General features: G+C 40.9%; 1 protein-coding gene across 1 annotated transcript in view; it reads left to right on the top strand.

Moving 5' to 3' along the window:
- TG (thyroglobulin) overlaps positions 1–16,706 on the top strand; it is a 146,944-nt gene that overhangs the window by 115,809 nt on the left and 14,429 nt on the right. Inside the window, exons 42-45 of the mRNA XM_068180670.1 lie at positions 570–734; positions 1,501–1,668; positions 10,053–10,234; positions 14,020–14,127. Of these exons, the coding sequence (XP_068036771.1) occupies positions 570–734; positions 1,501–1,668; positions 10,053–10,234; positions 14,020–14,127 (623 nt within the window). The remainder of the gene's footprint in view (positions 1–569; positions 735–1,500; positions 1,669–10,052; positions 10,235–14,019; positions 14,128–16,706) is intronic.

The raw sequence follows: 16,706 nt of genomic DNA, 5'->3' as shown, positions 1-16,706 counted from the left end.
TTCCTCAGTTCATTGCACTTCCAGACCCTCCCTGCTCCTTGTGCTTGTTATCGTTGGTTTCTGGTTGAAGTTGATTTGCACTCAATGTGAATACTTAGTGCTCATTTGTCCTTATACCAGCACTGTCCCAAGGTAGAAATAGCTCTCCTTTATGGACATCACACCTGCTCTCAGTCCTTGTTTATCAGAGCTATGATAAAACTCCATTTAGTCTCCTTTTGTAAGATGGGCTCTCCATTCCCTCATGTGCCTCACAGCACCTTCTTTATATCTACTCCTATCTCAATGTTTCTCCTTCCACAAAAGTTTTCAGAAAGATTTCTGATTTGGTTAGAGACATAATATAGACACTTAGAGCTCTTCCAAAGTAACTGTGGCAGAGCTGGAAACAGCATAACTGACCCTTCACCCCTTTGCTTTGATCTTTAGAACTTGCTTATTTTAATTTAAAAGCCAGGGCTTTACATTCTGCAGGTGGAAAGATTTTTCTTCTCATCTTGTGTACCTGCACCAGGGAACCAGGTCTTCTGACAACATATGTTGACTGATATTGTGGATTTTTTTTTTAGGGAGGCTCAGCTTTTTCTCCAGCATCTATAATTACTACCAGGAGGGCACAGACCCAAGCAGCAGCCCTGGCTGAAGATGTGGGATGCCCTTCATCCACCAGTGAGGAAATTGTAGCCTGCCTTCGCCAGTTGCCTGCTCGTGTTCTCAATGATGCTCAAACTAAGGTACAACATAGCAAAGCATATGCCATTGGCAAGAAATCAAAAAGTTTCCATTCACACAAAGCTGTGAGAAAGCTTAAAAAATAATTTCGTCTGAATCCTTGTGAAAGAGGAACTAGACTATTTTTGGTGGAAGGAAGTTGTTGTCCATGACATCCAGCTCTGAGCTATGAATACTCACAATTTGATTCTCCTTTGGACTAAATTCCTTTTACACTGCTTTAATCATGTCTTCTGAAATAAATCTAAATATTGTTTTTTACCTTCTTTCAGTTCCCTCTTGCCTGCCCCTGGATGTTTCTGTAGAGGAGAGTCAAATGTCTGTAGCTTTAATAACAGAACTTATACAGAAAATGAACCAGGATGGGATGTCAGTGTTCAGTATTTGAAGTGGGAGGCTTGTGAAAGGTGCAGTATGAACAATTCTAGAGATGGACCCTTTACCCACAAATTAACACACCTACCTGCAATAAGTTTTCCAATGAGGACCAACATGGAGTCAATCCTTAGTTTAAAACAACATTTTTATGACTATAAGACCAACATTTCTCTTGGCCTCTTCAGTTTGTTTCAACTACTGAGACTGTCAGCAAAATCATGGTTTCCTGCCAATGAGGAGTTTGCACTTATATTACCTGGTCAATTGTTCACTTGAAGGGAATCAGATCAGGTGAATTAAGCCTAAATAAAATACAATTGAAAGGGTAAGCTGAATCAACCCCACAATTCTTGCTTTTTTTTTTTTTTTTTTTTTTTTTTGCCAACATAGCTGCTAGCTATAAGTGGCCCATTCCAGTACTGGGGTCCAGTGATGGATGGAATTTACCTCCGGGAACCTTTGGCTAAAGCCCTGCAGCGCCCTCGGCTTCAGAAAGTAGATCTGCTCATTGGAAGTGCTCAACAAGATGGTCTCATCAACAGAGCCAAGGCAATTAAGGTAGGAAGACACTCACTGTTAATGAACTGATGGTATCACTGTGATTACAGTGATGGCAGTAATCACATACAGCCCGGAGAGATGCTTCTTGATTTCTATAAGTTGTGAATTATGCTCCACAGAAATATGCAAATGCATTGTCCTTCTCCAGGCTGTCTTGGTCAGGATGACTAATGGCATAATAATATGTGTTGATTAATATTTCTGTGGGAGATACAAAATGGCAAAAGACCAGAAGTTATTTAGCATTTATGTTCTACTGTCTTTAAAATCCTATTTATATTTCAATCTCAGTAGTATCTCACATAGATAAAAGCAACTAAACTATAAATTTATTCACTGTGCAGCAGAATTAAATCAGCATTTTGAGTTTTTTTTTTTTATCAAGCTTTTCCTCTGTTGTCTCCTAGAAGTACATTTATTTGTAAAGATGATTCTGAGTATGGACTAGCTGTTAAGGAGCAGCACTGGCCTGATGTGTGGTCTAAGGTTTCTGGACAGAAAGTGGTGAAAACAAAAAGAATTTAATGCATGCTGTACTGTCTGTTGCTATCTTGCAAAAGGATTGTTGCAAGATTTCACCTCTTACAAGGCATTTAAATGTCAGTCCCAGCTTCTCTTTGCTGGTAGCCAATAGCACATAGACCAGTTTAATTCAAAATTAATGGCCCACCTGAATTAAAGTTCATATTACTTTTTTACTCTCTATCAGACCTTTCCTTCTCTTTTTAAATTTCTTTTTCTCTTTTGCAATCAATTTCAAGAGAAAGTCATAGGAGAAAGGTACAGAAGATATAGTGTGATGCTGGTGGCCTGCAGATAATGACCCAGAACCTCTGAGAGTGGAATAAACCTCAGTGACCTCAGTGACCATTACAAGTCCTGTGATGAAGACTAGGAAGTGAAATTCTTTCCTTTACCACTATTTCTGCATATGACAGTTGTCTGCAAAATTGAGATGAAATTCCATGTTGTATTAAAAATTTTGCAACAAATCATGGTGTTGATGAAAGGCACAAGTGCTAAATCCCAGCACTGTCAGACTGAAATGAAAAGAAAAAAACACTTGCAAGCAAGAGTTCAGTAGAAAAATCTTGCCTGTCCAAAAATAAAACCAGAGATACCTTTTTTATTTAAAGGCTTACAGAAAATAAGACTGGAAGGGAACTCAGTAAATTGGTGCAACTCAACCATATGAAAGGGTCATATCCACTGATGATTTTTTTTAATTCACATTTCCCTATTTCTATTTTCCTGTGGCTTCAGGCTTTTAGGACTTGAGGGAATATGAATGCTTTGACCTGTCTGTATTCCTGTCTGGGTTGTTTTCTTAAAGACTGCTGCAAGGCTGAAGTTTCCTGATTTCTCACTTGTTGACACAGTTAGAGTATTAACTGTTGGGGAACTGTAATGCTCCTTCCATCACTGAGCTACTTGTGAAGATGTAATCTCCAGGTCCTCAGCAGCATTTCTGTGCTAGCCATGACCATGTATGGTTGCAGACAATCTGACTATGAAGTCCTGAATAAGCCACAGACATGTTTAGCTACACTGACAAAATCTAGTGCAGATGGTGGTTGTTAGTTGGAAGTCTGAACTCCATTTCCTCTGTCATAAATGTCATAAGAGATCTTTAACCTGTGCTAAATGTCTTCTCCCCACAATAGACCTCAGAGAAAGATTTGAGACAATCCACCCTGTATCCCAATCATCTGCATAATTAATTTTAAGGGTTCCTTTGAGGTAAATCTCACTTGTACCTCTCTAGGAATAGCCAAAGCTGGTTTTACTGGTACACTAAGGAGTGTGGGAAGGCTTAGCTGGTGGACAGAGCACTGAACTGAAAAGGCGTAATTACTAGTTTGCCTTTGACTACACCCGAAGTATTTCATCTATTCTAAAAAGAGGGAACTAAACCTCCCTGGGATGAAAATCCACCTATGGCTGTGTTCCTGCTCTGCAGAGAGAAGATCTGTGCATGTATTTCAGTAGATAAACACAGCTAAAAGGTGCTCTGGCAAGGGTATGGAATTGGTAAAGTCCTAATTTCCATCTTCTTTAGGATGGCTGATGTCAGTGTAGACAGTGTGAAGAGAGAAGGGTAAAAACACTTAACCCCTACTGACTTGCTCCACCAGTTCCTGGGAATAACTGTGCTGGGCAATTCTGTCAAGGACTTCCTCTATTAATCCTGATTTCTCTTAGTACTGATCCTGTAAATGGTAAGGAGATACTTTTAGCCATTTGGATGTAAGCAAACTTGAGACATGATGCAAATCTTATCGCCTTAGACTGAAGTTGCACACATTATAAACTCTTTGCACTCTTCACATAGAAGTGAGAGTGAAACTCTAGGCTGCAATCATACTAGAAGGTGGAAAATGCAGTTGGCACCATGTTATTCTGTGGGATCTTACTGGCCTTGGGTTGCTCTGGGTATCTCTCTACTCCCACTGCAACACTGTGCTTGTGCCTATTAAGGTCTTTGCTATGAAAAATGAAACAGGAAGACAGAAGGCACCACTTTTGTGCCAGCAAAACATTTATGTTTGATTTGCTTACAATTAAAGGCTGAGGTCTCTCAGTGATGTTTGCAGCAGAGAGTATGCTCATGAAATATCCCTTTTGTGGCATTCACTGAAATGCTTATTCATGTGAAGTGAGCTAGATTCTTCATTTTCTGGAGTACTTCCTACTCATCCCCAGTGCAGCAATCACAAGGTTGAAACTAAGTGAGAAACAAAACAGAGTTTTTTAAGGGAATGGCAAGTGGTACCATAATGCATTATTATGTGACCTATGGAGTGGTTAAGCCTGAACCCATTCACTGCAATTCCCATGGCACACCTTCAGGGAATATTAGCTTTGAGCAATCATAGATTAGGGCAGCTGAGCAGAAACCTCTAAAAAGGTTGATTTCAATTCCCAGTTGGACAAAAATTTTATCCCTGTCCTCAGGTGATGTGATCCTCAGGTGGGAGGACCTAATAGCATTAAATTTATGGATTCACTCATGCTGCTCTGTGTTTATCTGTATCTGCATGGAGGTCAGTATAGTCCAGACTGTATCCTCCATATGTTAAGCACCTACTATGTAATCTCCACATTGCAAGGATTTAGTTGAAAGACTAAGGTTGTATTTCATGTGTTTCCTTTCTTTTTCTTCCCCACCTTAGTACAATCTAGTTGGACGCAGAACCCATATCCAGGACATAGGGGAGTGGGTAGATAGAAATCTAGTTTATTTACCTCATGTAAGCAAACAGATCTGTGCAGAACAGAACTACCATCCTGCAATTTATTACAGTCAGTTAATTTCTTTATGGAAAAAGGTATTCAGCAATATACAACAGGCAGTGGATATGTGAATATTTATTGTAATGACCAGGGAAAAGTGTCACCATAAATGCCATTAGTGAGGAGAATGGGCTGAACTATTTACTTCATATTGAAACTAATTAGAATACTTGGAAGACTGCTGAATGGTGGCAGGTCTTTCACCATCTTCTGTGACAGTGTTTGTCAAAAGCCATTTAAGGCCTAAGATCTGTACATACACCGTTAGCACGATCACTGTTTCAGTTTGTCGAAAAAGTACATTTTTCCCCTTGGAAGATGTAAATATTTGGTTTACCTACTGCTACAATTTCTTTTTAAGTAAAACACTGGGCCAGTTTTACTCATATGCTCTATAAGCTATTCTGCATCAACAAGAATAGTAAGCAGTATTTAACTCATTATTTAGGCAGTGTTTATGTTTTTGAATCATCAGAAGAGTAGAAAGGAACCTGCTGCCTTTAATTATTATCTTAAATAATTTTTTAGAAAACCTGACTATAACTCTGAGGCCAATTCCTAATGCTTCTTTAAAGGTTAGCAAAACGTAAATTATTTTACATGATGTGCAGCTGTTTCTATTAATCTGGTAGCAGCTGTTGTATCTACCGTAATTTGAAAATTGTTCCTTGGTCATATATTTTCTAATGGGAACATATATTGGACATGGAAAATCGGTTGAATTGAATCAGTTTCTGAGAAGTTAAAGTATTTGGTCTTTTTCATGTTTAATGAATTTTATTTTGAACATATTACTTTGGTTTTGGCTATCATGTTTAAGTCAGATGTTTAAATTATACTGTAGCAAAAGCAACACTTGAGAAATTGTTTCAGGTTGTGCTGTTTTAGTGGTTTGAGGGATGAAAATTCTTACCATCTTACAAATGCTTGTTCTGTTTATCATCCATCTCTGCTTCTTGAGCTTTCTTTCATCTGAGTCAACACATCTTGAGGGCCTCAAAATATTGCAAATTACTGCTGAGAAAACTCTGAAAATTGCAGATTTCTGGGGGCATTTTGAAGACCACAGAAACATGTACATAGGCACAGTGAATCGTAGAATTGTAGAACAGATTCACTGAGTTGGAAGATCACTGAGTCCAACTTGTGTCCCTTCATAGGACATCCCAAGAATCCCACTCTGTGCCTAAGAGCATTGTGCAAAAACTTCTTTAAATCAGACAGGCTTGGGGCTGTGACCACTTCCCTGAGAGTCTGTTCCGATGCCCAACCACCCTCTGGGTGAAGAACATTTTCCGGACATTTAACCTAATCCTCCCCAGACACAACTTCAGGTCATTTGCTTGAGTCCTGTCACTGTTCACAAGAGTGAAAAGATCAGTGCCTGCCTGTCCACTTCCCCTCACAAGGAAATTCTAACTACAATGAGGTCTCCCCTCAGTCTCCTTTTCTCCAGGCTGAAGAGACCAAGTGATCTCAGCTGCTTCTCATATGCCTTCCCCTCCAGACCCTTCACCATCCTCGTGACCCTTCTTTGAATGCTCTCTAGGAGCCTAATGTCTTTTTTATATTGTGGTGCCCAAAACTGCACAGAATTCTTGAGCTGAGTCCTCCCCAGTGCAGAGCAGAGCAGGACGATCCCCTCCCTTACTCTGGCAGTTTAGTATCATTGGCAAACTTCCTTCAAGTTCTGTCATTAATGAAGATGCTGAAAAGAGCTGGGCCGAGGATGGAGCCCTCTGGAACCCCAATAAGGACCAGTCACCAGCCTGCTGTCATCCCATTCCATACCCTCCTTGGTGCCTGACCCATGACTCAGTTGCTCACCAATCATGTATCACAGCTATTCAGGTGAAAGCTGGACATTTTGTCCAGGATTGTGTGAGAGACAGTATCAAAAGCTTTGCTGAAATCCAAAGAGATTACATATACTGGCTTTCCCAGATCAGCTAGGTGGGTTGCCTTGTCATAAAAGGAAATCAGGCTTAATATGCCGGACTTTCTCCCCATGAAGCTGTGCTGACTGAGACCAATGACTGTGCTGTCTTTCAGGTGTTTTTCAATACCTCCCAGAATAATCTTCTCCATAACCTTACCAGGCACTGAAGTGAGATTGACAGGCCTGCAGTTTCCCAGGTCCTCCTTGTCCTTATTGAAAAATTGGGATAATGTTCACCAACTCCCAGTTAGCTGGAACCTCTACTGATTCCCAAAACTGCTCAAAAATCATTGAGAGAGGCTTTGCAATGGCATGAGCCAGTTCATTGAGCATTCTCAGCTGAATCCCATCAGGTCCTGTAGAGTTGCAGGGATTCAGCTGGGGCAGCAGATCCCACACAATTTCAGAGTCAACTGGGAGTTGATCATTCTCACAGTCATGATCTTCCAGCTCAGGGCACTGAGGTCCTCATGGTCCATAATCAGTGTTGAAGACACAGGCAAAGAATGTATTGAACATCTCTGCCTTGTCCATGTCCCTGTGGGGCAAGCGACCATTTCTATTCTGGAAAGGGTCCATGTTATTTTTACACTGCATATTTGGAAAAAAAAATTTTATTGCCCCTCACATTTCTGGCAGCTTCACCTCCACTTGAGCTTTGGCCAAATGAATTCTCTCCCTACAGTGGCAAGCACTATTTCTGTATTCTTCCCATATCACCTGACCTTGCTCTAGCTGGGCCTACACCTTCCTTTTTTGCCTTATTTCCAAGAGAAGATCCCTGTCTGCCTCTTCTCCTTGACTTTTGACATTAAATACTCAAGGCTGACCACACTGAGTCAGATCAAAGGGCTGTTCAGCACAAAATGCTGTTTTCAGCAGTGGTTAAAAGAGGCTGCTGTAAGATTAGGGTAAGCAAATCTGACACTTCTGGTAAAAGCTCCCCAAACCTCTAGCAATTTACAGCTCAGGGACTTCCTATCCTGAACTGATCTTTCTGTGTTTAATAACTACCATTTTTTTTTAATTAAAAAAAATCATTCATTTACACTAATTTTTGACATTTAGAAAACATTTGTCAGGGAGTTTGTCACCTTAACCATATATTGGTGTATGATGATCCATCTCCTTCTCTGTGGTTTTCAACCATAACCTTTGTTTGATACTTGACCATTGATGAAAGAGTGATGGATAAGTTCCTAGGTTACGTAATCAATACCCTAAGGTTTTTTCACTTTGTGTCTCCCTGGTTTAAGTAGCCATGACAAGAGTAGAACAAGTTAACAAATCCCTTTTAAAAAGCCAAAAAAATGAAAGCACTGCATGAAAGTTGCTTGTATGGGTTGATTTATACACAAGAGATTGGGCTTTGCTCTGCTACAGAAAAGTATCTTTTCTTACCCACAACTGCTAACCCCAGTCTTCAAATGAGAGATTCTTAACTAAACAAAGCAATGCTTCTGCTGCTTAGTAGGAACCCGGACTGATATGTGCCAAAGCTGCGATGGAAAAATTGCTTTTGAATTCAGTGAACTTGCAGTCAGGTCCTCAGTGAGCATTTCTATTTCCTGCAGAAGAATATGCATGTCCTTGCTGGTTTTAAGCTGAATGATTTTGCAGGCAAGAGTGCTGTGCAGTTTCATATGTGGCATTTGTGGACATGAAGTGTCAGGAGTGAGCTCCCCATCTTTTTTGGAGTACAGCTGTATTACTAAAGCTGGCACCACATGACTCTTTCACATTGCATGGGCTAAAACTCAGCCAAAAGAAGAATCTGTTAAAAATACAAGGCAAATTGCCAAGATCTTCTTGGACCTTGGGATACTTGGTAGAGTTTTCAAATCCCTTAAAGTCACTTATTCAAAATGCACAGAGCGTTAGAATACTAAGGACAAACCTTAGCCTCAGCACATGGGAACTTTATTTTCCAACTTTAATTTCTGTGAATCTACTGAAAAGGTATAATTCCATCTGTACTTTCTGTATAGGGTTGTGGAAAGACCTTCTAGCAGCATGATGAAAACCAGCTGCAGGCCATCAAAATAATACATAAAGCATCTACAGTAACTAAACTGGGCAGACACTGGTCTAGTTTGCATCAGACTGACTGCCCAAGATAATAGAGGTGGTTTGTTAGATCTTTTTCTCTGGAGTTCTTATCCAAGTTTCAACCAATATGCACCTGTATAGTGCCCTCTTTAGAAAGGACTTGATGCACAGAAAAGTTCAGGGTAGGCTTTTGTTTTTTCATAAAGTTGTTTTGTTTCTGAAATTGAAATAGTTTTTTCAAAAAATAAAAACTTTCAATTGATAACGTAAAAAAACTTCCTCAAAGAAAGATGTGTTGAAAAATTCCAGCAGTCTTTAGCTTTGGTAAAAATATGTTTGGATATACAGTTTGGCATAGAAGGTTGTCGCTGTGACATGGGCGCTTTGCTCTGGGGAACATGCCTTTATGTTAGGAAAGGTCACAGATCTCAGGAAAAAGGGCATTTCCCTATTGGTTTCTCTGAAAAGCCCCAAGGCTTACGAAGTTTGAAGATCATGGCTGTTCCTTGCATTGGGATTTGAAGGAATGGAATTTCTCTTCCAGGTCTAAAGCAGATCTTATTCCAGAAGGGACCTAAATATGGAACTTGGAGCAGCCATGTTCCTTTGTAGGTGTTCCCAGAAGAGGCAGAGTGACATAGCCATGAAATGGCCTACACAGCATGTTTGCTTTCTGAAATTTTCAAAGGAAAAGAACAGTAACTCCCTCTCTCCCCTCTAGTTTTCCTTCCTGGAGATCATCAGAAAGACAGCCCTGGACACATATGCAGTGGAGGACTGTCCCTGGGAACCCCTTCTATGAGAGCCAGCAAGATTTCTGTACTATTAGAGATCCATTGGCACAGCTTGATACCTATAATTTGGACCTACTAGATCAGGGTTTCTCTACTATAGTGTGTCCATAGGAAGTCAATATTTCTCGTTGGTGACAGTTTTGGAAAAGCTAAAGTAGGACTGTCCTCTACTCAATCCCCTAGGAATCAGAGATCACAGCAGAGAGGACTTGTTCCAGCAGAGGGAGATCTGAGCCTACATTGCTCCTAAAAAATTTATCTTTTGGGTTTGTTTCTGAATTCCATGTATGCACTTTTTTTCTCAGAAATTTGAAGAAAGTCAAGGAAGAGCCAACAGCAAAACAGCCTTTTATCAGGCTCTGCAAAATTCTCTAGGAGGAGAAGAGTCCAACTCATTCATTGAAGATGCAGCTACGTGGTATTACTCCCTGGAACACTCAGCTGATGATTATTCAACCTTTTCCAGGGCGTTGGAAAACGCCACCCGGTAAGAAAGTCATCCTATGTAATTGGAGTTGAGCAAGGCTTGTTTTGCTTATCTAAAGTGTATATTTATATTCTGAAAAACTTGAGAAATTCTTATGCAAATGAACAGAAAACGGGGAATATGATTTCATTTTCTGTGAGGTTTCCAATGTCGTTGGTAAACAGAAATTGAACTGGTTTTTATGCCTTGTGAAAAGTTTGACATGTCATTCTAGAACTGGATATTGAGTTCAGACTACTAATACTTCTTTTTGCATTTTTATGTCATAGATGTCTGGGTTGCTGTGTATCAACAGTTCCTTGAGTTGTCTCATCCCTCTGACAGTAGAATTAATAGTCTGCCTTTTATTCCCAGTCCCCTAATTATACAGTCAGTTTTCTTGATGGCCAAATTTGAAAACTTTAGTTTCAGCAATTACAATATATTTTTTTTAAATTATGAAGCCTACAAAACACATTTATTCACAATGTCAGGCAGGACTTGAAGCCATTTCCTCTTGCTTGTTACTTCGGAGAAGAAACTAATCCTCACCTCACTACAACCTCCTTTCAGGCAGTTGTAAAGAGCAATAAAGTTCCCCTTGAGCCTTTTTTTCTCTAGGCTAAACACCCCCAGCTCCTTCAGCTGCTCCTCATGAGACTTGTGCTCCAGCCCCTTCCCCACTCCATTGCCCAGCTCTGGAGGCTCCAACACCTCATGCATGTCAGCAGAGGAGTGAGGAACTTGCCTGCAGTAAATGCACTCCCATCCTTTGCATTGAAACATTGCATGGACCTTTGGGAGGTGGAAGTTGGAAACTTCCTGTTTTCTGCCTCTGAGCAAATTCAGGGACTGGATTTGTAAGTGAAACAGATTTTCCAGAAATGAATCGAAAAAATATTTCCCTATTCCTGTCTCTGCTTTATGAGCAGATTCATTGTGAATACCCTTTACTTTTCTAATGTGATGTAGCTTAGAAACTGGGGACTTGAATCCTAATGGGCCTGTCCAAGATGTTCCACCTGTGTTCTGAACTGAGCCATCATAGCTACAGGCTCCTGGTATCTGCACTCTCATTGTTTTCTGTCCCACTGTGAGCATCTCCACAACACCTCAGAGACAGGATTTTCCTTTTATTCCTCTATCAGAGCTGCAGAACATTGCTCTGGGAGAGCCTTAGGGAGCAGGAGAGGAACAGGAGCCAAGATTCTCTCTGAAACATCTGATTCGCAAAGAAGACAGCAGTTTCTGGGTGGTCCAGGTGTGCTGGTGCACTGAGGTCATGGAGGAAACAAGCCAGAGCGTTGTGGGCCGAGCTTTGTGCCATTTATCAACTCACACATCTTGCCAAATTTGTCCTCCTTTGTAGCCTGTCCCAGGGATGGGCCTCCCGTCACCACGACAGTGGGGCCATTGCCTGCAGTACATGTAGAAGCACTGTGTTTCATGGGCATCAAAGCCCATGAAACTTATCTTCAGTCTCCTTCCACCACCACTGTTACCCCTGGGAGGAAATCCTTTAGATCAGTGAGGTTTTAAGCCATAATAAACCACTGTAGGATTTACATTTCAACCATTCTTCCCATCCAGAGAACCCTCTATAAGGAGCTGTTATAACACAGGGCTGTCACATTTGATCACTGACATTCAGCCCAGGGCTCAGTGTGGTGCAAACATTGACTTCTGCAAAGCTGCGGGGATGGCACACCACACATTTCCAGCAGGAATGGGATACACCACACATTTCCAGCAGGAATGAGATGCACCAGCAGCTCCTCAGGCTTGGCAGCCTCCTGGGTACAGGGATTACCTGCTCCTTTACGATATGAGGCAAATACCTTGGCTAAGGAAAGAAGTGAATGGCTTATTCTTGGCCAAGCAAAAGGATGAATAGTGAGACCAGGACATCTGATGATAATACTTTGCTTCAAATGCTTTGAAAATTACTCCAACTACAGCAGAAAGTGAGATGAAACAGTAGGCACAGAATGAGAGTCACCTATATCAGCATCACATACGTGGTGGACAAAACAGGGGATTGGTTCTAGGTTTCTTGATGTTTGGTTGGTTGGTTTGGTTTTGGGTTATTTCTCCTTAATTTTGTTTTGTTTTAACAAAAAAGTTACCACCAGCATAGATGTGTAAGCTAAGAAAAGTTTTATGTAAGGAATTAACTGCTAAAGTTTTTACAGGATTACCAAGAGTGATAAAGCAACATAAGTGGTTGTTATAAACTACATACATTGTGCATATTTTGTGGTTTTAAAATAATTCTACTTTTAAATTTGTTTTAGCTGCAATTTTCTGTTGTTTTTTTTTCCCAAGTGTAAAATTAGTTTAATTTTCTTTCTTGTTCCTTTTTTTTTTTCTTCTTCTTTTAAAACTCTGGTATTCCATGCTTGTAAGAGACAGCCGTTTCATTTTTGTGGTTACTGTGTATTCAGGTTTTTTCTCTACTTCCTCAGAATAGCTGACTTTTTTCCTGCCCACAGAACCAACTGAGAATCCTTTTTAAATGGTGAAATGTAGCACAAAGTATTTCTTGAGAGCTTTGCTCTCCCCAGACTCCTGGTTTTCAAAGACCATCTGCTCCTCTAAGTCTCCATGCTGGTAGGCATGTGAAGAGCAGTAATTTTTGTTTCATTTGGGTGTTGTCAACCATAACTGTCAAAGAGCCCTGAGGTCAGTCAGCCCAAAGCTTGTGGTCTCACAGATGAGCTTAAAATAAACTCTGCTGAACCAAGATAGCTACCCAAACAGTGCCTTTCATAACCATACCAGTTAAAAATAGCAAAATGTTTTCATGCTTCTCTGATGCTGTTTGTTCTTGTACCAGTATTTTTTTTTTAACCTACCAAGTCTGAAGAAGAAGCTGCTGTTTCAGATCCACTAAACTGAGAATTGAAACCTCCCACTTCCTCAGCAGCTATGTTTGTGTGCACCCACCTAGGTAAAGGTATATAAACACCCAAAGCATGTGCTGAGTCCTCAGGCACAGGAAGAACAGGGAGTGGGGGTGCATGTGTATATAATATTGCCTTGAGGAATCACAGTGAGATATATTGCAGTAAGGTCTCCTCTCTTCTACCTGCCCCTCTTGAACCACTCATGTTTCTTCCACCTACTGCTCACCCCACCTTCCAGCCCCACTTCTTGGGGCAAAGGAAGGCAGGAAGGTTTGGATACATTTACTTCACTTGTACCCTTTAGACCTGGTGTTAAATTGACTATTTGACTTCCTCATTGCACTCTTATTGGTTAATCTTCCTCTCCCAGACATATTGCACCAGGAATTCCATATTGATAAGCCCTGCAGGTTATCTTCAAAAGTGGTCTCTTACCTCTTCCAGTTCTGGAAACACTACCCAAGAAATCACACAAATTCAGAAATTATATTATTGATCCTTAAACTAGGAAATACATAAGACCTCTTATTAGATGCCATCACAACCTAGTGGTACCAGAAAGAACTTTAAACTACTATATTCATGAGTCTTATAAACTAGACTAAAGTGGGATTGGAGTTTGTTTGCCAGGATATTTCTTATGTGTCAGATCTGTTTGGTTTACTATCATTGTTCAACACTCCACAAAACAACACTTTTAGTGAATTCTAAGTAGTACCAGTCTTGCAGAGGGTGAATGTGGTTTCCTTCAGTTGATTTGAAGACAGATATGAGCTGGTTTGGAAAATTGAAGTAAACTATCGAGATAGAGAGAGATCTCTCCCCCCTCTGCTTCTGGGGGTTCTTCCCTTTTTTCCTTTACGCAACTGTGTCTGTTCTCTGCTCCTCCTTTTTTATCAGTGACCAGTTTATCACATGTCCCATTATAAACATGGCGAGTTACTGGGCTGCTGCCTCTCAAGGAAATGTCTTCATGTACCACGTACCTGAGAGTTCCTCACAGAGCAGGTAAGGAGATGGATTTTATTGGATTTACAGTTTGTAAAACCAGGACTGACTGTTTGGGCATGCTGTGGAATAAATGAATAGACGTAGGTGCATCAAATAAACAGTTCAGATGAGCAAAGGAGGGATTGGTCTCTAATAAATTCTTTAACCATACAGGAATGCTTTTTCTGATCTGAAGCACTTCCCATTAGATATCTAAATTGAGTTTCCCCTTTCCAACTTACCTACCCTGACCAGCTCCGAAGCTAGCCTTTCAGATTCCTACTCTACATCTGATAAACGTCCCACAAAGAATCAGAATTTGGTCCAAGTCATCAGGAGTCCATGGCTCTCAAGATAAATGGGGTATTGTTTTCTAATTACTCAACATTAGTTCCTCACTGCCCTTTTTTGAGGTCAGTGCAGTTGTACTCCAGTTGTACTGACTGGCCTTCAGTGTGGATGAGCTCAGGGATTTATTCCTTCCTGTACTGGCACTATGACTGGTGTTCTGTGACAGACTGTCTCATGGGAAGAAAAATATTTTTGCACACAAGCACTGGGGACTCAGGCTCTGTGTCATCCTTCATTTTAGAAGCTTACTTGAAAGATTGTCAGCAGGACAAGCTGTATTTTATTTTAGGCAGAAAGGCCTAAGTGGCTGTGGGAGATGCAATGTCTTGTTGGGCACAGAACAATCTGGTAGGCAGAGACCTTTAAGGTGATCTCCCCTGACTTTATTTTAGACCCAGACCTTTGCAGAAGTCAGGAAGAGGCACTTGAAGTTTGCAGGCAGTGGTCAGCACTTTGGGCTGCCCTGTGACTCACCAGAGTGGCTCCTGCTCTCAAGCGCTTAGTGACCAGAAACTGCAGCAACAGCCGCCCCTTCTGTTCCCTGAATCCACACACCAGGGCAGGAAAGCACACAGGGATGCTTATCCTCATACTGTCTCCTTATGAGAAAGCCATGCTTGTTCCCAGCCCCCTGGACTGCCCCTCACCTCTTTCCAGGAAGGCTTTTTGAGACCTTTTCCTTGTTGTCAGGCTTCCTCCAAAAGGGCTCAGGGGAGGGATGGTGGGTTCCTACTGGCACCATTTGATCCTGTGAAGTTCCCTGCAAACTGCCCGGGTTTTTTTTCCTTCCTGATAGCATAGTGAAAAAGCATTTGAAAGAAGCCAGCCCAGATCTAGGTTACAGATGAAGGCCATTATGCTGTGGTAACACAGGCTTGCTTTCTTTTTAACTGAGAAGTTAATCCTCAGGGAGCCATTCTTTCTCTGGCAGCTCCAGCGGGAATGTTCACAGTGTTCCATTTGGCTACTGATAGGTCCAGATAAGTGATTTTTACAAGGCTCCAAACAGGACTGAGCTATGGTATGCCAAAAATCCAGCCGCACAAAAAGAAAAGACGTGTTCTCAAATGAGCCAGCAAGTTTTTTCTTGCTTTGGAGAATGATAGTGACCGAGCCGTCTACGATTAGATCTTATTTGTAAGGAGATTAAATAGTACTTATACAGCTTAGACTCACTGGCTTTGAGGCAGTGATTTTGAATTGATAAGAATTTTCTCTTCTATCAAGCCCTATTTAAGATTTCTCTTGTGCTGATGTTATTTAGCTCTCCTCAAGCTCTTCTGTGCAGCAATAGTTTACATAGCATGTAGCTACATATTTTAATCATATTTATGTTGACACTGGTGTTCTAGGCTAATTACTTTAAATTTAGTGCAAAAGTTATTGGTTTGCTTTTTCATAACCCTCTTTATAAGAACAAACAAAGCCAGAGTACTGTCTGAAACTTGCAGGAACGTGAAACAGAGGCTCAATTGCCTTAAGCTATTTGCAAGGAGAAATGGCCCAAATTGGTATGCTGCATGATATTCTTACTCCTTTAGTTTTTATTTATCCCTAAGTGCCATTAAAATAAATGCTGAAAAAAAAGCTTGAAAAGCAAGCACTTTAACAGAAGTTGCAGAATTCAGCTTGTCTGTGTATGAAAGGATCTCATTTGTCACTACAACATGTCTATTCATGAAGTGATACCCTCGTTTTCCCAAGGGACCCCACACTAGGTCCTCTGCTGAATACACTGCAAGTATTTTGTTAAATATTGTCTGTCATTCATTCATTCATTCATTCATTCATTCATTCATTCATTCATTCATTCCTAAATGAATCTTCCTTTATTCTTCATCCCACTTTTTCCATGTCACCCTCTCTAGAGCATTCCCCCCTCCATGTAATGTAGGTGCATTGCAGCCCCACTCATGCCAGTGCTGTGATGCTGTTGAAGGAAGGGGCTTCAAATGGGAGAGTGGCTTTGACTCCTAAAAATGGGAAACCATCAAAAATCTAGAACCAACAAAACAGTTCTTGAGAATATTATCAGTGATTTATCTTACCAGACTAAACCCAGTGATATCCATGAAACAGCCTTCAAGTAGAATATATAAACTAATCTTGGGGAAAGATCTGGCAAACATGTCCCCAACTTCCAAGAGACTTCTGTAACCACTGGAACAGAGTCCTGACAGTTCTCAAGTTCTTCTTTGAAAACTGTGACTCCTGGGGGTGGGGGGAGCAGAGGCATGTACTCTCCC

The sequence above is a fragment of the Anomalospiza imberbis genome, chromosome 1 (genome assembly GCF_031753505.1).
Source record: "Anomalospiza imberbis isolate Cuckoo-Finch-1a 21T00152 chromosome 1, ASM3175350v1, whole genome shotgun sequence".
Classification (NCBI taxonomy): Eukaryota; Metazoa; Chordata; class Aves; order Passeriformes; family Viduidae; genus Anomalospiza; species Anomalospiza imberbis.
This window is presented reverse-complemented; position numbering and strand designations above follow the sequence as displayed.